Here is a 27,070-nt window from a genome sequence, read left to right as displayed (position 1 = left end):
ATGCAGCACAATGCAATTTATTACCTGCCTCTCTCCAAGCTGTCTGACAACATAGCTCTTCCATATTTTTGGAAGCAAAAGTGCTCCAGCTGCTTGACACTGAAAATAAAGGTGATTTGCAAAGTCTTGCCTTTTAGTTTGCCAAGCACTAAATGTATGCTTTCTTACAAAGATGATGGCTTGGGTTTTCTCTGGTTTATTTTGAAAACAAAGCAATTGGGAAATAAACCGTGGCTTCAGTAGCAGAAATATTGCTTTTGTGAAAGGATAAAAAAAAAAATAGCAGTGAGTGAGTAACGGCAAATACCTGCGGGGGCGGGGGGGAAACAAAATAGGAGCGTACTGGGGAAACAGGCTTTCAGTTGGCATTGGGGAGCTTCACAGGGGGCTGGCTTGATGCTGCCTTCACGTTTCACAAGGTTTGGCTGGTGGCTGGTGCTTTGATATGCGCAACTACCACTAACATTTCATAATATGACAATCTAAGAGGTGAAATAGCTTTTGTATTTTCAAATCCATTAAGAACAGCTGCAACTTAGTGCTGATGGATACATCCTCACTTTACTAAATCAATGTCTCCTTTGTTGAGTTATATGAAGCTGTTTCATTGCCACACAGATGGGAGATGCTAAAAAAAGAAAAAAGAAAAAATATTTAAATAAAGGAGATTTAAAATCTGTTATAGCACACTACATGTTAGCATTAGCTGTCCCTAGTATGAAGAAGTAATGAAACAACTAGAAATATCATATACAAAAATAAAACAGTAAAATAAAAATGGAATTAGCATTTGAAGTGACAGTTCTGAAATGCTAAAAAAGCTTATCTCAAAACTGCATGTTTCTGGGTGGGAGAAGGATTTCTAGGACATGCTTTTTCCCTAAGTGTATTTTCCAAGAGTCCCAAGTGTTATTTGCCTTCTAGTTCTGTAGTGTCAATATGGATTTCTCATACCAATTTCCACATAGCCTGTCCCTACAGTGAAAACATCTTGTGTTTAGAAAACGTATTACGACATTTTAAAAAAAAAAAAAAGTTTATTGTATTTAAACTAACAGTAAAAGTGTACGTGGAGAAGTAATTTTCTTTAAAAAATGCCTGGTGGTCAGCATTAGGGTTAACCCAAAAGCTTGTTTTAAGCAGTGTTTTTTAAACAAATTTTTCTAGATGCCTAGACAGGATCCTAAGAAGCAAACCCAATGGTTTTTCTTTGCTTGTTGACTTTTGGGGTACTCCAGTTTAGTTCCTCGTGAAGCCTCATGATGAAACACCTACCAAGACTAGCCAAAGCATATAGGTTTAGGTGGCTGTAAGGAAATAACCAGTTACAGAGGTTACTGGCGAAGTAGATTTTGTTAGTCTAAAGGAGGATTGAGCTGTGGAAAGCTTTAGCACAATAGCCGATTGTCAAAGAACACAGCTCTAGCTCTGCTTGCCAGGGGCGAGGCCAGGGGCAAGAGTAGCTTAAAAAAGAAGTGAAGAAAGACCTGAAACTGTTTGCTGATGTGGTAACAAGCACTACTTTTATTATAAACCAACTGACTAATGGAAGAAGTTGTTCTGGTTTTTAAACTGGCAGGCTCATTCTGTGGTACATGAACTGATCTCCAAGTAGTCCTAAGGATAATCCGTAGTGAGGCCAGTCCATTATTAGTGTTCTGTGGGTATCACATCTTCTTTACTGACAGCAGTAATAAAATGTATTCTCCAAGTGCGGACAGGACCTATTTGATAATCAGCCTCAAACCTTGAGTCCTAGGGGAGAATGTAGAATGCTGTAGAATGCTGAATGTAGAGCTCTCGGCAGGATAAACCTCTGATTAGTGACGTGGAGGGTGGAGTGGATGTAAGTTTAATGTTATATGCCAGCTCACATTAGACAACCTTGTGCAACTCTGTCAGTTTTGGAATGCAGTTCGATTACCTTATCTAACTGGAGAGCTTGAACAATAGGATTCAAACTTCTGGAATACAACTGACTAGGCTAAATGCTATTTTTAGGAACATAGACAGATAGGTGAGTTAACATATATGTATATGATTAACTTACCTATTTGCATATAGATTATACAGGTATATAACTTATGCATGTGCGTTCCCAGTTAAGGGCACCTGCAGCACTCTGAACACCTCACTTGCTACTCTCTAAATTCCCCCTGGCTGCTGAGGTGCTTCCAGTTGATGTGTGTAATACGGAAGCTCCGTATACATTTTTCCCCTCCAACCTCACTGCAAGTTCTTTATGTCCTTTACACTTACTATTTGTATACTGGGCTGCATATTCATCTGCAAGTCTGTCAACATAGTTCACCTCCTGTAATCAGAAAATGGTGATTAAATGAACATCCAAGTAAAGAAGCTGTCAACCGGGTGTTCATCTTTTTTTAAAGTTAAAAAAAAAATATTCAATTACCTTTTGCACTCATATGGCTCTGAAAAGGTCTTTTTAAAAAAGTGGCTTCCACGACCGTAAGACAGAATCAAAGGTCAATGCCGATCACGTAGTTTTTAGCATTTACAGGAGCAATAAAGAAAAATAATGTCTGTAAAAAAGGTTTACGCTGCAAGCCATGAAGTTATCTGTCTTCTAGGGTGGGTTGTAATAGCTCCTAAAAGGAGCTTTTCTGGGGCATTTAGCTTTTAACCACAACAAGGTATTGTTTGTTTTAGCTATCTGTTTCGGCATTTGGTCGATCTCACGGGACGGTCTTTGAAACTTTGTTTCAGGATTAGGTTACAGATAGAGTCTGACAAGGAAATGGAAAAAAAATTTCCTTATTTATATCCTCTTACGTGTATAGAAAAAAAAATGCAGAATTTTATACATGTGCCACCGACCTAAGAGGGAACATAATCTGCTCTCAAACTACAGAGTGAGCACAACTTCTGTAATGCGTGCAACAACTTTGACCTCCGTGTAATTACTCCAGGCTTACATCAATATAACAGTGCCGGGTTTCTCTTCAATTATTTCCCGGGAGTGGCAGGCTCTCTTCCCGCAGTGCTCATTTATTTCGAATTGGCCTAATTTGCTCAACAATTTGCACATCCCTTCTTTGGCATCCCACGTTTCCCCGGACGGCGGGAGCTGGGGCTGTCCGTGCCGCCCCGTCCGTGGCCGTCGGTCTCTGCCCCGGGGGAGCGGCCACGGGGCTCGGCACGGCCCAGCACCGCCCAGCACCGACCCCCCCAAAAGGGAACCACCACGGCTGGGGCCCGGCGCTGAGCAATTCTTACGGATGAGTAAGCAGCAAATGTGGTAACTCAGGCCAACAGCTCTGCAATTAGGGCTATAATTTCAGGTGTAGCCAGCAGTCGTAATGAATATTTATTCCATCGTACCGAATAAAAGAAATGGCTCGGCTAAATAGCGCGGGGAGCTCTGTGGGATAGTTTGGTTTGGAAAGTTGGGGTGCTACCAGCGGGGACCCACCTCGTTCCCTCCCGTCCCGAGTGGGACAGGCTCCCTCTCCCCGCGCTGCGCGGCCGTAGGCTTATGCCCTCGTTCCTGCCCGAGCCCAGACCGGGCAAGGACCCTTCCCGGGAAGGAAGGGTAAGGAAGGCAGAGTGCAAGCCAGCCGCCTTCCCGGGGCAGAGCCGGGCGGGGGACGGAGCGCCCCGCGGGCGGCGGGGGCAGGGCTGAGCTGGGGCTCCGCGCCCCCCGCCCGCGCTGCGCCGCTCCGGGGCTCCCCTCTGCGAGAACACCCGCAAAGTGCCCTTTTTGCACCCCGGCGCAGTTGCGGGAGTCCCCTCGGGTTTTGCTCCATCGCGGAGGAGGGTAGCAGAGGAAGGACGCGGGCGCGATGGGAGGCAGCGGCGGCTCGGGGGGGCCGAGGCCCCTCCGGCTGCCCTAAGGTCTGCAGCCCCAGCGAGCAAGAGGGCGGCCCGGAGCGCCCGTCAGCCCCCGAGTCCTTATTGCTCCCTCTCCGCAGCCAGCCTCGCCGGGGCTCCCGCAAGCCAAGCGAGCGCCGCGGATCCCAGCTGGCTGTTCCCGGGCGGACGCCAAGGCGCACGGATGCAATGCCCCGAGCGTCCGTCTCCTCCCGAGCCCCTCGACCGAAATCCGGGCGCCCGATTAAAGGTGCGAGGTCGGCGGCAGGCGATGTCGCGGCAGCACGGCAGGCGGGGAACGGGGCCGGGTCCTCCGCCCGCTCCCCGGCAGCATCCTGTCGAGGTCTGAGCCGTGCTGCGGACAGGCACAGCCCGAGCCTTTTGTGTGGGGGGTTTGGGTTTTTGTTTTCTTCGCTTTGTGGGTTTTTTGGTTGTTTTTTTTTTTTTTTTTGTGGGTTTTTTTTTTTTTTTTTTTCTTTTTGGTCTGGGTTTGTTACTGTGGAATGAGGAGGTGCGAGGCGTCATAGCAGTTCGGTGGCGGTCCGTCCCTACCGAAAGAGCCGCTCCACACGCGGAGTGCTTTCTTTTTCGGGGATGGGGAGGTGGGACGGGCGCCGGGGGTGGCGGGGGAGCCTGCGGGTCGGGGCGCACCTGCCCGGCGGCTCTCCCCCGCGCCCGGCGCCCATCAGCGCTGCTCGACGGGACGGACCCGAGGTGAGCGGCGGGCGCGGTAAGTAGCGCTCCCTTCCCCGCGGTACCCCCTCAGCGCGACTCAGCCTCCTCCCCATCCATCCCAACCTCTCCCGCCCCTTCCCCGCCGCCGCCAGTGGGAGCGCGGCCCCTTTAAGAGCCCGGCTTTGCCTCCCGGTAGCTGAAGGTCATTAAAACACAAAAGCGCTCCAGCGCTGCGGTCCAATATAGCGCATGCGCCCTGCCCGAGGACTGGCAGGGAGACGGCAATATGGCGAGAATGCCTGGCAGCGGCGGTGGCGGCGGAGAGTGGAGCGGCGGCGGCGGAGGGGGCGGCGGACGCGGCGGAGGCGGCGGGAACAATGCGGGGGACCGGCCGTCCGGCCGCGGCGTCGCCCCCCGTCCGCACCGCTACTGCAGCGCCGGCGAGGAGGAGGAGGGCGAGGAGGAGGATGAGATCCAGGAGGTGCAGATAACGGGGGACGAGGAGGAGGAGGACGGAGCCGATGGGGGGCTGCTGCTGGACGAGGAGGAGGAGGAAGAGGAGATGGGTCTGGAGTGGGACGGCGAGGAGGAGACGGAGCCGCTGCCGCCCGCCCCGGGCCGTACGCCGGGCGGCGGCAGCAGCGGCGTCGGGGCTGCCCCGGGGGGCGCCGCGGCGGCTGCCCCGGGGGGCGGCGGCGGCGGCGGCCCCGGGGGGGCGGCGGAGGACGCGGAGCTGGAGGCGGCCCTGCTGCTGCAGCGGCCGGAGCGGGCGCGGCTGAGCGAGAACACGCGGCTGGCCACCCGCTACGCCGTGCGCATCTTCCGCGAGTACCTGAGCGAGAAGGCGCAGAGCCCCGACTTCGAGACCATGGACAAGGGGGCGCTCTGCCGGGTGCTGCGCTCCTTCTACGCCGAGGCGCGCTCCAAGAGCGGGCAGCTCTACTCCAAGTCCTCCCTCATCAGCATCCGCAGCTCCCTCAACCGCTACCTCAACGAGCCGCCCTACTGCCGCACCCTCGACCTCACCAAGGACCCCGAGCTCCGCGCCGCCAACCTCACCCTGGCCGCTGTCATCCGCAAGCTGGAGGAGCAGGGCGCGGGGCCGGTGGTGCAGAAGCAGGCCATCACCCGCGCCGACCTCCGCAAGCTCTACACGTGCAGCGTGTTCAGCACCCAGAGCCCCTTCGGGCTCCTCAACAAGGTCTGGTTTGAGACCTGCATGTACTTCTGCACCCGGGGCCGGGAGAACCAGCGGGAGCTGGAGGAGGACTCGTTTGGGCTGGCCGTGGATGAGGATGGACGCAAGTTCGTCTACTTCAAGGCGCTGGGGCCCTACCACAAGTCACGCTCGTCCTCCTGGAGCAAGAAGCGGGCGGAGAGCAGCGACGAGGAGAACCTGCCTCGTATGTATGAGACTGGCACAGAGTTCTGCCCCTACGCCAGCTTTGTCAAGTACCTCTCCAAGCGCAACCCCCTCTGCAAGGCCTTCTTCCAGCGCCCGCGGGACCACTGCAGCGAGGGTGACATCACCTGGTACGAGAACAAGGCCATCGGGAAGAACCTCCTGGGTACCCGCATGCAGATGCTCTCCAAGGCGGCCAAGCTCTCCAAGACCTACACCAACCACTGCATTGGTGCCGTCTCCATTGCCACCCTCAACAGTATCGCTGGCATTGGCACCAAGCTGGGAGGACTGCAGCCACCCCACCACCACCACCCCCCTCCCCAACACCACCACCTCCTCCACCACCCCGCTGGCGGGGGCTGCTACACCCCTGCCGCCCTCAATGGTGGACCTCGGCCGCGGCCACCCGCTGCCAACCCCTATGTGCTGCCCAAAGACGGTGACGCTGCGCCGGTGAAAGCAGAAGCGGCCGCAGTGGCCCCGGCCAAGCGGGCGCTCTACGAGGCAGTGTTCCCGGCAGGGGCTGCGGCCGGCGGCGATGCTTGTGGGCCCTCTGCCTCCCCAAAAAGACTCTGCCGCCGCCCCGCTGAGCCCCTGGATGCCGCTGCGCCCGCCGTGGTGGTGGTCTCAGTGAAACATGACCCCTTGCCTCACCTCCTCCCCGAAGCAAATGGGCACAGAAGCACCACCTCACCCACAGTAGTTTCACCTGCTATTGTTTCCCCCACACAGGTAACCGGAAAAAGAAAAAGGAAAAAAAAAAAAAAAGTGGCAACCCCTCACCCTGCCTCACATAGTCTGCACTGCCCCCCTCCTTTCTTGCCCCAAGGCTGGGCACTGAGGCACACTGCCAGCATTGGGGTGGCTCTTGGGTCACGCTCACTCTTCAGGCACCCAAAGAGCCCGGACGCGAGTTATCCAACTTACTTGCCCCTCCAGTCTCTTCATGCCCCGCCACTGGTCCAGTGGCCACTCACTGTGTGCCTGGGTGTTGGACTTGAATGGTGCCTGGGTGCTGCCATGCTCCCCCTCAGCTGCAGCACCGACAGCTCAGCCCAACGGGCTCCCCTTTTCCTCCTTTTTTATTTCTTTTCCCCCTCTTGTATTTCTCTTTTTGCGGGAGATGTGACTTACGAAAGTCGGGCCAGAATAGTAGATAGGAGCATCAGGTATCATTAGTGTGTGTGGTGTTCTTGATGTGCTAATGAACTATTTGAATAACCTCAAATGCAAGAAACAGCCGGGAGAATACTCAATTACACACTAGTAATGAGGGTGTAATTTTAAACTTCAGAAGTTAACAAGAGGGTTAATACGGCAATTGCATTCATCTTGTATTTGTTTATTTAAAATAGCTCTGTTTCCTGGCAGTGATCCTTTTTTTTTTTTTTTTTTTTTGAGGCAAATTGCCTTTAGTTGCATTAGTTACCATAGTGGCGAAATATACAGTAAGAGCACAATTAAACGGGTTTAGGTGCAGCTTAGCTGTGGAATGAGCCCAAATTCATTAGATGTGTTTCGTTAAGGTAAACCGGTGTTGTCAAAAACGCTGCTGAGCTGTGCCTTGATGTGTGCCTTGCCGAGCCCCCTCCGCTGTGTGCCAGCACGTGCTGGTGCCTGCTCCCCATCCCCTCCCAAAGAACTTTCCTCTCGGGTGTTTGAGCGCCGGAGCTAAATTACTCCAATTAAAGCTTCACAGCCCCTCTGCAATTGGCTTGAAGTTTGGAAGCCATTCTAACTAAATGTGTAAAGCGTACGCAGCTATGTTGTGCCCCATAAAATGCCGCGTTTGAGGCAAGAACTTTACTGCAGGCTGCCCTACGTGATTACAAAACCCCTCTGACATTCTTGTGTCAAGTAATAACAGGGATCGCAGCCGTCAGCCAGGGAGCGCGGCGCTGGGCAGACACAGGTATAGGACATGCCTGAGCTGTTTCCCGAGTGGAAATACCAGTTCTGGACAGACTGACCCTTTCAAACAGTTTGCCAACTAATCAACCAGCCTGAAGGCTAATTGGGGTGGGGAGGGGGAGGGCAGGGCTCCCAGTGAATGCCTGCATAAGCATCTATGTTCTTTAAGATACCTGTGACCTCTCCTTTCTTTCAGAGAGGCTTTTTTTGGACCACTTCAGTGGAGTACTGTATAGCTTGATCCCCTGCTGTGTGTATCTGGTGTCTCTGAATGGCTCAGAGGCTTGATGCTGTGCAGATAATGTTTTTGTTCTAGCTCATTATTTCAGGTAAAAGCTAATGCTCCTCGCTGTATTTAACCCTAGATTCCTCTTCCCCTTGCTTTCAATGATCTTGAAAGTAATTTTGAAACTTCGGGCACAGTTCAGCTTTTTAGGAGGAGCGCTGCATGTGCGTCTGGGAATGGGAAGAGGGAACTGGGCAGAGCAGTCAGTGGTCACGGAGTGTGTGTGTCTTTAACCTGTTAAATGAGGTGTCTTGGTACTTCCAGTTGTCAGACTAGAGAACTCTATCTCTACCCTGGCCCACAAATCCCTTCACACTTTCATAAAGCTTAGGCGAGGAGAAATGCAGCTGCTGTAGTGTTTGTTGCAAAGCTGAGCTTCCTACGGGAAGCGTTCGGAGCTGTAATTCTCATTAACAGTGGGCAGAAAGGGAGAAATAGCTAAAATAGAGTACACAGGCATCTCTCTCTTCCTAAGTGTATCAGGAAAGAAGATGAGCAATCAGCAAGGGTACTAGAACTAGACAATGTGAGTTTTATCAGTAATTATATGGAAATGTTCACTTCCATTCACAATTTCATGAGTTAAACAAGGTGCCCACTTATTTTTGTAGCTGAATCTTGCCTTTGCTACAAATCTCATTAATTTAAATCTTTAATAGGAAAAAAAAAAGTGTCTCTTTTTTTTTTTTTTTTCCCCCATTTTCATCACCAATTTTTCTTGTGTCAGATTTAACTTATGCACTTCTGGGATGTGACAAAATGAAAAAATACTGGCTGTGGAATGGATTTCCTTGGGAGACTGTTAATGCTAAACTTTTTCTCTCTAGCTACCTTTTATGATACTTACACTAATCGAGGTCCAGGGCATTTCCTGGGGAAATTGATGACTGGCTAAGGTTAATGGCCCAAGGCACTGCCTCAAGCCATTGGCTCTCCCAGCCTGGTCATTAATCCCCAGGAAATGCCCTGGCCCTCAATCGTTATTGCTTAATTATAAACAAAGAGTTTCTAGGCCTTTTTACTGAATATATCTCATCAAGTACCATGACACTAAATTCCACTGTTGACAAATATTACTGATTCCTTGAAAACATGAAAGTCATAAGTTTGTGGTTTATTGGTTGCCTTTATAATTAGTCTTCCAGGGGACAGATTGTGCAGAACTCATGGATTTATGCAATGCTGTGGTGAAAAAGTGGTGGCGTAATGTGTGGGTTTCTTAGCATATATTCCTTATACTGTGAGTTTTGATTTTTTTTTTTTTTTTAAATAGCATTTAGCAAAGTTTGGAAAATGAAAGTACTAAATGGGGTGTCTTCAATTTGCATTGACTATCTGGGCAAAAATGTTAATTTTATGCTTATGTGTTGTAGCTCCCATTTTTTTGTTTAGCCCCAAATTGTCCTTTCAACACTGAGTTTGTAGGAGCCTCTTCCAGAGCTCAGGAAAGGTACATTAACGGTTTGTCCTGATCCAACTATTGCTTTAGGTTTCAGTCTTAAGAGCAGCATTTATAGTGTATTTTAAGCATACAGCACTGCCATCATGGCACAACTTTCTTTTCAGTCCTTATTTGCTCTGAAGTGTAGCAATTTTCCTGCCACTGACAGCAGTACTTCAGTTCAAGCTGATGACAGAGAGATGTAATTTGGCTGTTGTTCATCTCCCATGTTGCTGAAAGATGAACAATAGCTAAAGCTTGAACTTTTGATGCTACAATGTGGTGGTAGCTTTTGGGTTTTATAGATCTGGTACATGCTGAACTTACTACAGTAGTAATACCCAAAAATAGGTGTAGGAAAATAGTTTGGCCTCTGCCAGGGGGGAGGAGAGTTGCCTGTCACTTGCAAATGCTTTGGTTACATTTGTTCTGTAACTCTGTTGTGTTTCTCTGTCCTGTTTGTGAAGAATTTATTAGCTATTAAGATATATACCAAAAGCTTAGCCATTAAAATCTGATCCATATGCATTTGTCGTAGTTGTTTCGGGGAATCCTGAAATGCCTTATTTTTTTTTTTTTCCCTTCTGCTTTAAATTCAGAGTTGCCCTTTTTGCTGTCTTTTGATCTGGCACATGCCTTTTCATTGCCTTACATTCTCTTTGAAGGGCTTACTTTGACCTGAACCAGAAATCTAGTTCTGGCTGCAGGTTTTGCAAAAGAAGGCAGAACAACAGCACATGAGGAATATGAGTAGACAGTAGGCACAACCGGGAGCAAATCAAAAGTAGCTAACAAGTCCAACCCTTTTTAGTCTTGGCTTTTGGAGGAAGTAGATAAGAAACTGATCTGGGAACATCCTGCACATTCCTTAAATGGCCAGAAAAAAGACTTGTGTTTTGTAAAAGTATCTCTGGTACTCTGACCAGAATCGTTGGTAGGTGCTTTCCCGGTATGCAGGGCAGGAGAACTCATCAGGTGTCTTCAGGGAAGGACGCTTAGGATAGTGGTGTAAAGATGCTAGGCTTTATTTCTACCAGGGTAATAGATGCAGCAATATCCCTATCTTAAGGGCTTGAAGTACAGTGGCTATTAAGACTGATGACTGCTAAAGACCTTGTTAGTTCTTGTGGCAGTACTGCTATTGATCAGGTTTCAGAGGTTAGTGCTGGTTGCCCTACTGCCTAGTTACTGCTCTTCTCTTTGATTACTGCATTATCCCAGGTTGCAAGAAAATCCACAATTTGCTAGGTGTCTTTTTTAAGAGAAGCACTGAGGTTAAAATCGTAGAAGGTAAGGGTTAAAGAAACTTTATGGTTTAAGAAACTGTATGTAACTTACAGGCTACTGTTTGTTACTTTGTTACTTACAGGTTTTTTTTAATGAGGAAGATTTTTTCGTCTTCTGCTAAATTACAGATGTGGAAAGTAGATCTGTAGAAGGATCTATTTTACCTGATACTCATCAAAATTCCTCTGAAATCCTTGGAGGGCAGGGGGATAAGGTAGTAGTGGTGTCAAGTATTGTCCCCAAAGCTTTCTTATCAAACTCCATAGTGAAATGCAGGAATCCTGGCTGTTGCTCTTTTGGGTGGAAGTCAGTGTTGTTAGTAACTGAGTGCTTCTAAAGATTGTTGAAGAGAGATAGGGTTCTTCTTTTTAAGAAAGTAGGGTATCCCAGGCTACATTCCTTAAAATGAACATGAAGCTTGGTAGGCATGTGAGTGTTTCACAAGATGAGTACAAGACAAGCAGAATAGAAATTAGGTGTAGTGATCTTATATACAGCTTTGGGGGCAGTACATGCTCTGAAAGGAATGAAGGGAACTGGTTTTTCTTTCCTTGGCTGAGGTTGGACCATGTTCAATCAGCCGTTAGGGAGTTGATTTAAGGTGACTTGGGAGAGTATTTCAGATCAGATCCAAGAATGGTGTTTTGATACATGCATTTAGAATCATGGCTGTGGAGCTAATTCCAAGGTCTAATACTCTCTTTGTAGGTCCTCTTGGTTGCATTGGCACGTTATGTTGGAGGTATTAAATGCTGCAATGTTTCAGATTTCTACTATCACTTAATTTTTCAAAATATTTTTCCTTTTTATATTTTTCCAAGTTAGACTAATTTTATTTAGTTGCATCACATGGGCTGGTTGGAGAACTTGCTTTGTCCAGCCTTCAGAAATGGCAGGAATGCAAGAGGTGACCAGTTCCTTGTAGCTCAAATGAATATGACTTTTGTGATACAATCAGGAGAAGAAAAACCCATCACTGAAGGTGCTGCTGTATTTTGACACTCTTTTACATCCTATAGAATCTGAAATTACTATGTTGGTACTCTATGCACATCAAAGATAAAATGCACAAGCTTAAAGGCAGCAGAGAGCTGATTTTTTTTTATATATATAAAAAGTCTTCTGTGATTATCCTGTAAAAGATTTCCCATTGCCCACTGCTCTGTTTCTAGAGAGCAAGAGATCAGAAACTGCTCAGTCTAATTGGTGAGTCTGTGTGACAGGGAGCTGCCTTATTTCATGTATGGTGTAGAAATAAATGAGTGCTTAAACCCTTTGAAACATACCACTACTGCAAAAGCCATAGGCTGTAATTAAATTGAATGTGGGGTTGTATTGTCTTGTGCCCTTGGCTATAAACTTGATAGCAGGCCATGGTACCCCCACTATTGTGTTCGAAGCTGGAACCTAATTAGAGATGTTGTAGATTTTCAGTCACTTTCGAAACCCTTCTGTTCATCTTTTTCTCTGTGTCCTTTCTTATTATTTTGCTTTTCTGTTTCTGAAGCAACAAATACACCCTTCTTTTCAGAAGGAAATTGTTAAGGGCATGTAGCCAAATATGTACGTGCAAGATAATTTTTTTATCGTATTTTGGATTCAAGGAACAAGTGTTGGTAACTGCATTTTATCTGATGTGGAAGAGATTTATTAGTGTTGAGACAGTAAAAATATATAATCATGTTTCCAGGGAATGCTTTCAGATTCTTCTAGGCATTAGAATGGGGAATAAGGAAGGGATTGGAACTTCTCGTAATACCTTGATCTGAAAGTAACATTGGAAGATGTACAATTGAATTCTGTTCTGGTTGTTTTTTGGAGATTATCAACAAGGAAAAATGGCTTTTCTGGGCTTTTAGAAATTTACATGCTTTGCATTCAGCCAGTTTTAGTTGATCTGAAAACCTTCAAACTTGCTAAGGACTTAATCCCCGATAAGAACAAGTGTCTTTGATGTGTTGGTCTTAATGCAACTTCTATTTTCAAAAATAATCAAAATTGTAGTGCACAAATGTATTATAAACATTTCCAATAAATTCTTAGTTAATTGATAAGCTTACCTATGGTGTGCACCAGTACACTTCTGTAGCTAGGACAGATCATTTTAATGAAATGGAAATGGAATGACATTTTAAAGCCCCATTCACTTTACCAATATATGGATTTTTTTTTTTTTTCACTGTATGTTTAGGACATGTCTGCTCCATATAGCACAGTTCTGAGCTAGCACCTCCTTGGGACTTCTGACTTGCTTCGAATCCTAGCCTGAGTGTTCTGATGTGGTTTGCAGTATTCTTGGTACTTAAAATAGGTCATGTAGTCTGGATATAATGCATTAGTGACTTTTGGAAAGAGGTAATCACTTCTCTTCAAACAGTGTCATCAGCTGTAGGAAACCAGTCCTTCCCCACGGTGGGTGTAGGAGATGAGAGCTGAGTGGAACTTTTTTGGTAGTGGGGGTAGCTCGTGGTGGAAGGGAAGTTGTTTGGTAGGTGCTGTTCAGGTAACACAGGCTGGAGCATTTGTCTGTGTAAAGGGAAGAGAGCAGAAAACTCGTTATAGGAGGCAAGGTGTGAAGCTGAATTTTGGCTTTCCTTTCCAAAGGAATTTTGGCATTCCTTTTCCTGTGTCCATATCCAAAAAGTCTGGTGGAGGTGCTGGGGTGATTTCTAAGCCGAGCTTAACTCTACCAGAGTGCTTCACTTCTCACTCTCCTTCTCAAAGTGCCCAGGGACCAGGTCTGATGATGCTGTTGTTTGTTTCAGTTTGGTTTTTGATATCAGGAGTGAGAGGAAGAGGAGCCTGTGTAGTTGAGACTCTTCTGCTTGGTAGCTCCAATGAAGGAGCCACAGCTCTCAGACTCCCCTGCAAATTGGCACCTGTGTGTACTCTGTTAGTGCTTCTGTGTCAGCCTGTCAGAAATATAATGCATAAATGTACAATTTCCCTAAAACACCTTCTTTTAAGCCTTTTTTGTGTGCGTGTGTCCGCTTATGTTTATTCAAAATTAGAAATTGCTGGGAAAATTTCAAGATTGATTTCTCAACACCCTTCAGCTGAATCCTGAGCTTTTACTCACCACAACGATATTTTTAGCTGCTTCTTTTGCTGCTGTTGATTTTTCTCTGTATGGTTCTAGGTGGCTTCCAAAGTGGCAGAGGGAGGTCGGTCTGCAATAAGGGCAGCATCCTGTGCCTTGGCTTTGAGTCATTCAAGTCCAGTGTAGTCATACTGAGCTCTTACTCTGATGCAGGGTGACTGGATGGGAGATGTCATCACCTTGCTGGTGAGAGCTCTTGTTTCATGGTGAGGTGTCTGCAGTGCACACCAAGGGACAGCATTGAAATTCGTGGGCTCAGTAGCACCAGTGGTTAATTGCTGAACCTTCTCTGGTTGAAAGCTTCCCTGGAGAAGTAGCAGCAGAAGCGTGTGGTGTGTCTGGCCAGTGTGGGGGTGGGAGCATGGGTGTGTGGGTTTAGCGTGAAAGAGAAGGGGAAATGCGCTTGTGTTGCCCTCCTCACTTCATTTCTATTTGGGATGGCTTGAGACTCTTTTGTCTGAAATGTGTTGAAGAGGAGAAGCAAGGAAGATGAAGTCAACTTAAATAGCTTCCTTCCTTCCTTCTCAACAAGGGCTGGCTGTTTCACCTGTGACATGCCTGATGAATTCCTTCCCTTGTATTGGAATTGCCCCATTCAGAAGAATTCGAGTCATCTGAAGTGCTATAATTAACCCATCTAGTTTTGATGCCAAATTGGGAGGACCTAGCTGAGAGTTGGGTTGACAAGTTGGAAAGTGTAAATGGGAGCACAGATGTCCTAACGGAATCCTATGGCTGTAGTACAAACTGTTTGAAATTCAGATAAAGAGGGAGCCTGCTTCAACTGATTGCCTTTTTGAGGGTTTTCCTGTGTTTCTAATGATTTTATAACTAGCAGCACTGGCTAGTCACAAAAAAAGCTTGCATGCTATTCCTCCTTATCTCAGATATGACAGTGATACTGGCTGTTTGTGGTGATGCTTTTCGTAGGCTTTTATCAAGCTGATCGGTACTAGTTTCCGGCTTGGGTCTTTCTTGTCACGATACAGTAGTTTCTGGAAGCTCTCCCTAGACTGTTTCAAGACCAGGCTCACATTTTGCTCAAGTTTTTAAAATGTTTTTTTAAGGGATGGTGGAAATAATGATGCTCTAAGCATGCACGGTTTGCCTAATCAGCAGTTCAGAACAACCTGTTGAGCTTTTCGGTTTATTTTCACTTGTCTCTTAATTTAGTAATGCTGAAGTATGTATCTTGCTGATTATCTTTGAAAATACAGTTTCTTAGGGAAAAAAAAAAAAAAACCAAAAACCAAAACACTTTCTGTGAAAATACACACTGATCAGTGACTGACTGACTTCAGAGTAGAAAAGTAATTGTTCTTTGAGGAAGAGCAGATAAGGTAAAGCTATGTGGTCCATGAAACCATGTGAGGAAAACTTAAGTTCTCTAGAACTGACTGAATCTGGTAAGAATGTGATTTTTTTTCCCCAGCACAAACACTTGAAAAAGTTATATTCCTTAGCAGGGATGGCAATGCAAAATTCCTCAGCCTCTGAATCTGTCCCCCCCCAACCATTTGAAAATAAAATAGGCAGAATGGGACTAACGTGGTTTCGGTGTCAGCCTCAAACTGCTGCAAAATCAGCTTTCTGAAGCTGCTGCCAATCCAGAGCAGTATGTGTAACACAGTTACAGTTTGATTTTTGAAAAGCAAAAATAACTTTAATGTCCTCTCAGAACTTTGAAGTTTTGCCTTCCTTTTGGGGTATTTGACACACTTTCAAAGTAACCTTATTACTGGTTTTATCTCTTAGGAGTCTTTGTAAGTTACCTTTTTTGGGAGACTTTTAGTGTGTTACTTTTGAGATGTACTTGAATACAATTTTTTTTTTTTTTTTGTTTCCACTGGCAGTACTCTAGATACAAGCTGTTTTGTTCAGGTTTAGGCATTGGAAAGTATCAAAAGTCAGGGATTTTTTAAAAAGCTAAGGAAAATGAGGTTTATTCAAACTAAGAAGTACAAATGTGTCAAAATGAACATGACATGTAGAATGTACAGTGACTCAATACTAAATGTAATATTGGTTGAGTTGCTAATGCATTGTATTGATGTATGGAAGTAGCACTACACTACTGTGTAACTGGCAAAATTATCCCCATGGTACAGAGGAGGATAATTCAACACTTCAGAGTTTATTGTGGTAATACATTAAGAAAAGATCTCTCCTTGTGCTAAAGTAGACTTTAACCACTCCGTTTTTCTCAGTCTCAGTATATTCGCTTCCAGACTGCCAGTGGATATAATCGGGATCATGAATGTAATAGTAGGCTGGATTTGCAGCACAGGATAATGATATGGTAGTAACTGTGATTGTCATGTGAAATATTCAGAAGCTTGTGTATGTTGTTTTAATTGTTGAGAGATACAAAGGCATCAGGTCAAATCTGTATCTTTCCAGGAAAAAAATAAAATAGATGAGAATTTTTTTTTTTTTTTTTTTTTTTAAATACAGAATGCCCGTGTCCAAACTTTTTCTAAAACAGCAAAACACACTCCTCCTCCTCCTGCTTGGTAACTCAGCTGACTATTCTTACTTACTAAGGCATTTTTGTTTCTGTAAAGTGCTGGACTGATTTGACTGGACGCTTCTTTTGCTACAGGGTTATGATCTTACCAACTTAGTTGCTGTGAAATGCTCTGGTGTCGTGGTATTGTGGCATTGTTCTGCATAGATTACCGGCAGCAGAGCTGCCAGAGATACCCAGCTACCCTAACCCTGCCAGCAGCTGCCCCTGGCGTGGCACAGGGGGTGGCAGTGCCCTCTGTGCCCCTTCCCTCCTGCAGGGAGCTGGTTCAGGCACCAGCCACAGCACTGCCACTGGAGCTGTGGCCATGCAGCCCCACCTGTGGCTCAGGGTTCTGGAATCTTCTCAGGCTCTCATCCCAAAAAGGGAACTAATGCTAGAAGGAAAAATTAAAATGTCTTCCCTCTCACCCCAGTTTTTTGATTATAAAATCAAAAAGCTCCAAAAAAGCCCCACCCTGAAAAGCTTTGTCTTTAACGTTAATGATAGTGGTCTGAAATAGCTGTTATTTACTTTATCTGAAAGGACTAGATTTTAGGAGGGGAAAGGAGCAGATGTGAGCTTTTCAACCTGTCTGGAGGCCACAAAGGTTAAATAACGGAGCTAGCAGGATTTTGAAGGCAGAGCATGATTACTTTGTGAGACGAAAGAGATGGAAGTAATAAGTTGAAATGGAAAATAAGAGGGGAGGAAAAGCAGGGTGAGAATACCTTACCAACTATCTTGTTGCAGCATATCAGCTGGGGAATTAGATTAACTTCTGTATGCCAGTGTGCTTCTGCTGGATTAGTTTAATGGATTCAAGGAGGAAAAAATAATGTCTCTGTTTGGAGAGGGCTAAAATTAGAGGAAGAAATTAAGGGGGAAAAAACACCATTCTTCTTTTGTAATGCTAAATAACAAATGTAGTAGGTGGACTGAAACAAAATCTGATCAAGGAAAAGATGGACCCAGAGGGATGGCAAAGAACTGTGCATATTTTTCTTTAAAGTAGAACAGCTAGAGGAAAATATAAAAGAACAGTTAAGGGGCAGGGAGGGAAGTCTGAGTTTTCTTCAACTATATAGTAAGTTAATAAAAGAAGTGAGTGGGACTTAAATTAAGTGAGTTTTATTATTGCCTCTTAGGGGAACTAAAATCTAAAGGTTTTTTTTCCTTAACCTTCAAAAATGTGAAATTTAAAACAGTGGTTTCCTGTAGAGTTTTGTGTTGGAGTAAGCCTTGGTTCTTGGGTATGTTTTCTGAAAGAAATCTGCTGTCAGCACGGTGGTAAAATGGACTGTAAGCGTTGTGTTTGGTTTTATGCCTAATGGACAATAAAGTAGTTTCCTCAAGCTACTTGAAATACTACTTGTAAACTAAAGTGTCCGGATCAATTTCTCATTCGCATCTTATTAAAGCTCTCTGAGGAAGTTGGGAAAGCATGTTTTTGATCAGAGCACTGTAGAAGCTAGTCATAAACTCTCTTAATCCTTAAGCTACTTCATAAAATTCCTGAGAAGAACCCCGGTGGGTTCCTGTTTTCCAAGACAGCTTCATCCCTCCTGGATGCCAAACAGGGAGGGCGCTTGGGAAGTGTATGGGTCGAGGGGAGACAGTTGGAGTGTCTTGTTTTTCCCAGGTTTATCTGACTCACAGTTTTCTAGTGGAATACTAGGATTGTTGAATTATTTGCATGAATAGCTGTCTGCATCCAAAATGACTTGTGCATGCTAGTCTATTCTCTGTATGGTAATGCCTGAATTTCTCCTGTGTAGTCAGTTCATGTTACATGACAACCTTAAATGCCTCGGCGGTGTGCTTGATCAAAACACTTTTTTTTTTTTCCCCCTAAGGAAACACATGGTGTCACAGCTCTGAGAAGTCAGGAATTTCTTGTTGGTAGGTAGATGGCTGAGTGCTAGCTTTCAGCAACCCATTCTTGAGAAGTTGAGCTGCTATCATACTGTGCTCCACTTTTTTCATAAATATATTTTAAACTTTTATGATCTCTTCTATCAAGTTTCTGCCTATGCATCTGCATGAGTAGGAGGTTCAAATCAAAATTTACAGGGTCTGCTTTCATGGTTTATATATGCAGCTATATCAAGATACATGGTTGTGCATTTTATAGGAAGCTTACTAAAGAGGACGTGTTCATCTGATCAGCAATCAGATCAGATCGTTTTTTAACAACGATAGGAGGATGCTTTGAGCACAGTTGTATAAGGAATGTACTTTGGAGAAACTGTCAAATATGCTGGTCATTTTGTGACTTGAAAATTGTGTTTAACTGTGGAGAAAAGTGGCCACCACAACATCAAGCCTCCCTGGAGCAGCAAGTGTGCTGCCTGCATGACAGTGCGACAGTGCCACCAAAGTAAGTTGTGTTTCAAGACACAGGAGATGACAATGTTGGAGATGCTGTACCAGCTAATGGAAGGCTGTAAGCAGGCACAAGGTAGATGGCAGAGATGTTATTCTGGCTGCACTAGTGAAAGAGTCAAAAAAAACAAAAGAGGGTGGGGAAAAATGTCCCCATCTGTAAAAATGGAAAGCGTGTTAGCTATTCCTAAAGCACATTTTTTGGTGACTTGTGAGAAAATTAGCAGTCTCAGTCTGGGTCTTAGTGGGCAAGTATCCTTGCAGTGGAAGCTACTGAACTCACGCTGGTTGTCCCTGCTGTTGGCAGTCTGGGTGGTGAAGAGTTGCTCTTGCCCCAGGGGTGAGCTCCTGACCAGCTTACCAAGACAGGGTGACAGCCACAGAAGAAAGCTTGCTCTGCCAGTGGTGCACCTCCTGCCTGGGTGGTCTGCTAGGCTGTGATGTGATGTTACCTCAAAGCAGCAGACTTCTGTACCAATTTCAGCGGAAAAACAAGACTAATGGCCAAATTTCTATGCTCCGTGTCTTTCACTAATTGTGAAAAATAGCAGTTTGCTTCTCCATCCTCCTGGCTTTACCATCTTTTTCATATAACTCACTGACTTTTACTTATGGCTTCTTGTCTCTAATAATTTCTTAATGAAGCAGACAATTATATTTTATTTTATCCTGTGTCAGCTGCTTCTCATATTTTATTCTTGTTTCCCTCCACTCCATTTCCACTCCAGGCAAAAATTATTTCCAGTGAAGAAGGGCTGGATGTGTGTCATTCCAACACTATTGTAATTGACCCTACAGATTTGCTTGCATATCCCATTTTCTCACCTAAAATGCATGCAAGGAAGGTCATATGGGGCCTGTCCCCATACCCATCCCCATATCAGTGGCCAAGAGCAGATGTCTGTAGAAGAGAACACAAATAGACAGATAGGTGATGCTTTTCATGTGGGTGTTATAAAGATGTTTGCCACTTCTCCCTCTGAGGTGTGACATGTCAGAAGCACATTGAGAAGCAGGTATTAACGGAGTCACATTGGGCCTGTGGGATGTATGGACCCCTTTACATTTTCCTCTCAAACTGTTTTGATGGGAACGTTGATTACAGACAAGGTAAACTTGTTTGTACTTCATTCATTAATAACAAACTGTAAACTGCCCTGCCTCCCCTCCCCACAGGCAAGGCACTTGAGGAGATGCCAGGCAATTAAAGTACTTAAGACAGTAATTACAGTCAAATATACAACAAAAATAAAATCACTGCACATGATTTTTTTTATGCTTGGTTTTGTTCTATGCTTTTATTAAACCGCAATTCTTGCCTCGCGAATGAACAGGAATCTCTCAACTGGTAATACCAAAATGTTTGACAAGCTTTCTTTGGTTCATCTGGGTATTTAGCAAACTCTTTGATCGTCTTCCTGTTGAGTTCATCACAGCTCAGATTCCTGCTTTTTAGATGTATCTTGCTATATAAAGCTGGTGTACCTCTGAGCCTTAGCACCCATCGGTCGGGATATCAATGCTATCTTGAAACTCTTCCTTTCTTACTTTTCTTGCTGGTTTTCTTATTGTACAACTCTAGTTGCAGTGATGGTTAGGAGGGGAAGGCTGAATTAGGCTGAGGGGTTTGTTAATTTGGCTTCAGATATTTGAATTGAACCTGATGCATTTTAAACTCCAGAAATTAGTGTCCACAGGTTTGATTTGTGAACCTATTTACTGAGTTAGCATCCTGCAGTAGAGAGTTGTGTGTATGTCAGCTTAGTATTTTTAAGTGAAATTCTAAGGGACTTCAATATTCCAGATAAAGTACACTTTAAAAAGACAGAAACGTAGCTGTAATGAGATCCAGCTGGTGTGCATAAACCTTTCACATTGTGTTACATAGTTAAGTTGGTAAGTAATGTATGGGGAAAAGTTCTGGTGGCTTATTCTTTTGTACTAGAGTTTTACGAGGCTGTATAAATGCTGTCAGTATTTAATGGGGGAAATGCAGGATTAAAAGGAAACAGCTGATGACGTATGGTACAGAAATGTCATAGAGCAAATATGTAGTAGTATCCTTTCAGTAAATATTAGATGACTGAAACTTGACAGTGTTGACTTATGTTAAAACAGCTCTCATAAGAACAATTTCCAATTGATTGGTTTGATTAATGTGACTATTGCAGATTATGCTGGATGGCATCAGAGTGTAGATCCTCTCTGAGTAATGTTTTGACTGGTCTTTTTATTCAGTAAAATCTACATTGCTGTGGTATTCAAAGCAGAGGACAGGCTCATGGGCTCCTTACCATAACTTAACAACCTGTTCTCCTTTTAACAAACTGTAATTACAGAAACATAAACTACATCTTCATTTACTTCAATGGTAGGAGCATGGGAGAAGAATGTGGGAAGGCATTCTTTGTGCCGCCATCAATTTACTTGCCTACCCTGCAGTTGTTTCATAAACATCCTAGAAAGCTCCTGAAAATACCAAATGTGGAATGTGCCAAAAGTGGTTAAAATGCAAAACTTTGTCCTCTGACAGACAAGCCCTGGCAAATCTTAGTTTGATGTTACTGCCCTCGGCTGCCCTCCTCCTTTGTGGTAGGCTTTTGCTCTCTTGTGGAGTCAGCAAAAGGAACCGTGTGCCTGCACTTCAGCAGCTACAACAAATCTCCTGGTCAAGGGATTAGTATTTTTTGGGTGTTGTCATTGTCACTGGTAAATTGAGTTGCCATGTTTATTCTGTGAACTGGAGCAGAGGAGGCAGGGGCATGTAGTCTCTTTGGCCAGCTGTGCTATGGGGGTGGTAGCCCTCGGGAGAGGAGTGGTTAAAAAAGAGTTGTCCGAAATTGCACAGCTATTTGCTGCATGATGATGTCTGAGCCCTCAGCTATCCTCATTTAAAGGGAATGGTCAGGGAAGTATCATAACATATTTAAAGCTTAGGTAGCTGCTCTTATGAAGAGTATAATTTACAATAATTGCCACTTTTAATAATGAACTGATCTATTTGAGATGGCTCACTGCCCACTAAACAGTTAACATGACAACTTAATTTTAAGATGCTCTTACCAATGTAGGTATATTGACCTCGAGCTGTTCAGAGGAATATTGTGGGGTGATTTTTCCATAACAAAGGTATATTATGCTTAGGCACCCTTCTACAAAAGGGAAGCTGAATTTAAAACTAGAAATAAATCTTCACTTTCTCAAGATTTATTCAATGAAAGGTGAAAGGAACATTCAGAACATGAGTGAATAATAAAAATCTTCTGGTTATGTGGCTTTGTATGTTCTTGTAAATCAGTCAGCAAGTTCCCAGTCATGACAACCATGTCCCACATTCTGACATTGCAGCCACCGCAAAACTCAAGAGAGGGATGTAATCAACCCCTAATAAAAGTGGCGAACCAAACAAGCAGCATTAAAAAAACCAAGGTGCTGTCTTGCACATTTCTGACTTAATTTTTTGCAGGCTGTCAGTATGCCAACAGACTCTTTAAACCTTCCCCCCTTTCCTCTGTGGGTCTCCACCTTGCCTCTTTCTGCTTGGTAAAGAAGCAAGCAAAAATTGCAAATGGGACTTTGTGCAGGGAAAATGAAGATCTTTAATAGCTTATACATAAGGATTTGACATGGCTCAATGTTTTGTGATCCTTGTTTTTAAGGAAATGCTCATGTAAAATATGGAAAAGAAATAGGTTGAAAGACAAAGCAGTGATAATGAGTGCTCCTCTGTTTCTGTCACTGCTCTGGGGGCTGAGATCCCCACTGCCGCTGGTGAAGCCAGCGTGAGGAGTTGGGCTGCACTGCTGGGCATCAGCCCTGCCTCAGGATTTCCAGCACGGGTGAGCTCTGGGCATGCTGCACCATGTCACCCAAATGTCCGGGGTTAAAAAATGAGGATAAAAGAAACATTGCTGCTCAGCAGCCTTGGATCACTTGGCAGGGCTGTGCTTCTTGCCAGCTTCTCACTGTGTGCAGGACCTGTGAATAGCCAGAGGACCTGCCAAAGCATTGGGAGCAGTGGCTGAAGGTGCTGCTAGGGATGACTGCGTACCCAACACCTTGTGTGCTTCTCCTGTGTGAATTGGCCTCGCTGGAAGTGAGACGTGAGCTTGCTTCAACCTCGGAATGGCTGATTCCAGTGCTCTGCCAGCCTCTAGCCAAAAGCTGGCCTGAACTGACCCTGCTTGGCTTGAGGTCTGGTGGGATCGCAGTGCAGTGGGAATAAGAGGCACTTTGTTCTCCACCGTAGATAAACTGTGATTAAACTTGGTAGTCATGAGGCCAGATTTACTGCTGTGCTCTCCCTGTTCTCCATTGCACAACAGCACAAACACCCAGAGAGCGAGCAAATTTGATCCGTGTTTCCTAAGGATTGTGAAATTCTCCTTCTGTACAAATTTGCTGGCTGAATTTAAGGCGTGATTTATAAAAAGGGCCTTTCCTCTTCGAGTAAATGTGATTGCCCTTTCTGTAGTGCTGCAAGATAAATGTTCTTAGTCTTCAAGGGAACTTTTTTGGCATGCTATCCTTAACAAGATTTTGGCTCATCTTCCCTGTTGCACACTTTACTAACTTAAAGCTATTTAACTGAGATGCCAAAGAAAAATATTGTTTCTTCAGCATTTGGACTTGATGATGGTATACGAGAAACGCGGAGTAAGGCAGGCATTTGTTTTGGACTGTTCAGAGGCTTTTTCAAATCCTCCAGTCTGCTGTGGTTCTTAATTTTGGTCAGTTTCCTCTGACTGCCATTGCAAGTAGACTTTCTCTTGCTAATCTGCTGCCTGAAATACTCTTTGTTCAGGAAAGCGAGTCTCTTTCTGTTGTAATCAGGGCTAGGAATTCAGCTGCAGGGTCACTCTTTGTGCTGTAGAGTTCACTGACCATGTTTTGCTTCTGGCAGTCCTAGCTTTGGCCCCTTTACACAGATCAATGCCAGGCTAACCCCATTTATTGCTACTACTGAATCAAAACCCTGCTTCTCCTATTTAATTTAGCTCAAAATAGATGTAATGCAAACAAGCATCAACATGGAAAAAGGGGGAGAAGAAAAAAACATACTCAGTCTTTTTTTAAAGTTAAATATACACTAAATGGTGCCAGGCTGCAAGTGGGAAGAATTATTTGTCATTGTATCATTAGAACCTTTCTAAAAATCTATCATCATCATTGATTCTAATTTGCATATGAGTATTAGAGATTGTCTGCTTATCTTCCATTCCTTTGTTGTGTTTAAAACCATTTATAATGTAACTGCTACTGCTTAAGCTCAGCCATGCATTCACATTTCTCCTGGGTTTCTTAGTCCTAGATGAACCTCCTGGCTTGCTTCACTGTGCCCTCATGAGGTGAACCTCCATCCTTATTACTGGATTCCACAGTGTCAGCATCATAGAAACTTCCAGACTTGCTTCTGGTCAAGTCAGGCTGCTGTTGGCAGGAGTGTGTTATTCTCGGTGGAGCTACTTGATGCTGAGCACTTTGTAAGACTCCTCACTGTGAGATGGGTTAAGAGGTTTTGTTGAAGCAAGCATGTGGCAGGCAAGACTCATGTGGCCATCAAACCCTGTGAGTCTGATAGAAGTTCTTTCTGTGTGGCACACCTCAGTGTGAGAAAGTGTTGGGCACCTCAGGACTTAGTTGAATTTTAGATGACAAGACCTTCGTGGTGTGGTTGGCATCCAGCCATCTTTCCTGGCCAGGGCTGGAGTTAGGAATTCCACTTGCCACACCTCATTCCATGCTGCTTTTCAAATGTGTGGAATAAGGCACACACATACCCTCAGCCACTGTTGATTTCTGGATTGAAGTTCTGTTCGTTGTGCAAGGCAGTGTGGGTGGAAATCACGAGGTCTGTTTTTTCTGCTGAAAAACAAAATCTAGCCATTTATCCTTCCACTCTAGCCCCTTTCCCCACAGGTAAACCTCTCCCCAGGCTATTCCCTTTTGGTTCTTCAACTCTAAGATGGTGTTCATCAGAAATCAAGTGTGTAGTTCACTGTATTTGTAATGGGATGGAAGATAGCTGAGACAGTCTACAACTTCGGGATTGTTACTGAAGTTCTCTTACGCTCTACTGGGCGATCACTGCAAGACTCCTGAAACCCTTCCTGTTTGTTTCAAATGCTCCTTTATTTCTGGCATTACATATCTTCTGTTCCTGAAGCCAGGCTTCTCAAATATTTTTTCTGGAGGAGAGACCTACGAACTGAAATGTTTGGCATTTGGGGGGAGTTTGCTTTAGTTTTTTTCCCCCCACACTTAGCAATTTAATGCCTTCTCCTTCTTCTATCTGCTCTTTCTTTTTCCTTGCAGGGTTTTGTTGTTTTGAAAGGGGTTTCTTTGGTGTCTCTGTTGCACTCTGTCCTTGCCCATTTCAGGAAAGCTAGTGCTTCAGCCTCTGCTTTCCTCCTTTCCCACACCAGGGAGAGAGCTGATGGTTTCCTCCACTGCTCCTGAGTGGGAGGCAAGCATGAAGTGAGACACAAGCTGTAAGGCCTTCCTAATGTTTCCCTCAAATTTACCTGGTTCCAGACAAAATCCTTCACAGTTATCTCCCATACTTTATCTGAGATTGTTTTTTTAAAGACTCTGGATGTGTTGCCATATACAATTTTCCTTTCGCTGTCAGCCTTTTCCCTTGTGAATGTTTCTTCAAATTTTCAGGTCCCTGTTGGAATGTGGTGGGTTTCTTGCATACGGTTTAAAAAAATTATTTCATCGTAGTCAATGATTTTCTGAACCTGACCCCTTTCATGCTTATGATACTCAAAACTATTCTTTTAATGATTTTTTAAAAATCTTTTTTGTCCTTATCCTTCTTTAAAGTTGTTTTTTTTCTGTATTGCAGAAGATAAGTTCAAAACTTTGTTTGGGCCTGGAGAGGCCCCTGAGCAGCATGGTCTTACTGGTTATTAGCACTCAAGATATTCAGTGAGTTTCTTTCCTCTGGCTTTGGTTAAATGAAGCCATCCCCTCCTTTCCCACAAACCCAACAGAAAATTTCTTCAAGAATTATTCTGGATGAGGGTAAGTTCATCTAAAGCTTACTGTCTCAACAGCAGTTTAAGTGAGCTGAGCTGAGCCTTCTGGCCACTGCCAGCTCTCCGAGAGCCCCGTTACAGGGCAGCCTGAAGAAGAGACATTTATTTCATCGCCAAATGCCTGTTGCCCCTTGGTGGCTGGTCCAGCTGCGGCAATGACAGCCCGTGTCCAGAGTTGTCTCACTTCTGTGTGTTTTGAAAATAATGTACCGTTATTATGTTTATCTTTTGTTTTCTTGATGAAGCTGCTGTTTGCTAGTTTAAGTTTGAGCTGTCCCTTGGAATCATCTAAGGATGTGATTCTTCTCCGTGCAATGACTTAGATAGGGTGACTATTGGTGTATGCCAATGTGTTTTTATTTTCAGTTTTATTGACATGTCTTGTACATTAGAGGCAATAAAAGCTAGTAGCTAGAGAAAGTGAGACAGGCATTTATCTTTGATTGACAGGCATGAATTTTCCTGCTTCTTTAAACATTTTTGGGTCCCTTTGTTGTCCAACCACTGGTGTTTTGTGTTTTAGTAATGACCAGAGAAGTATTACCACAGACTTAGAAGCAGGCTATGCCATCCAAAGGAGTGCATATTGTATATAAGGTAGTTTTCATCTACTCTTCTGAGGTTGTATGCATGGTCTGATTTGGTGTTGGATCAAGTAAAAACCTTTTAATATAAAATTAAGAGTTTGCCGAGCCATTTAGCAGAGTCTGTTTGTCCACAACTAAATAGTGGATTGCTGCTTCATGAGATTGGCAGGGGCAATGATGGCTGCTGTTAGCATATAGCACAGGGTTACATAGGTCTGGGGTTAATCACCCCTGAGGGTAAAAAATGCTAAAATTAGCTGCCAAATGGATGTTTTTATCATATAAGCTACAAGGACTACTTGGGGAAATTCCTACAGGTCTGAAAACAAAATCAAAATTGTATTTCTTAGCCATGGATCTTAGAGTATCTTTTATATATAATGGAATCAAATGAACCAGATCTAAAATATGCTTTGTTCATGTGCCATATGGTCGTTGTCTTGCCAAGCACTCTTTTTGCCTGCCAGAGCAGAATCCTGTGTTCTTTCCTTGAATCCTGCCCTTCACACTAACAAAACAGAATTGCTGCTTGACCCTCATAGGGAATGCTGGGCATATGACTTTCTCCCCCGAATACATTTCCAGCATTTAAGAAAACTCCAAACATCAGAAA

General features: G+C 44.5%; 1 protein-coding gene across 4 annotated transcripts in view; it reads left to right on the top strand.

The window, feature by feature from the left end:
• The first annotated feature begins 3,801 nt into the window (after positions 1-3,801).
• KCTD1 (potassium channel tetramerization domain containing 1) overlaps positions 3,802-27,070 on the top strand; it is a 67,667-nt gene continuing 44,398 nt past the window's right edge. The window contains exon 1 of one of the 4 annotated variants that reach the window (XM_041477774.1): positions 3,802-4,081. In XM_041477774.1, the coding sequence (XP_041333708.1) occupies positions 4,016-4,081 (66 nt within the window). In that variant the 5' untranslated portion in view covers positions 3,802-4,015. Of the gene's footprint in view, positions 4,082-4,129; positions 4,175-4,413; positions 4,562-4,758; positions 6,644-27,070 lie in introns of those variants that run through there. The other 3 variants (XM_041477777.1, XM_041477776.1, XM_041477773.1) reach the window with 3 other exon arrangements.

This window comes from Pyrgilauda ruficollis, unplaced genomic scaffold, assembly GCF_017590135.1.
Source record: "Pyrgilauda ruficollis isolate IOZ18807 unplaced genomic scaffold, ASM1759013v1 scaffold41, whole genome shotgun sequence".
NCBI classification, from domain to species: Eukaryota; Metazoa; Chordata; class Aves; order Passeriformes; family Passeridae; genus Pyrgilauda; species Pyrgilauda ruficollis.
Note: the sequence above shows the minus strand (reverse complement) of the source record. Positions and strands in the feature narration are given on the sequence as shown.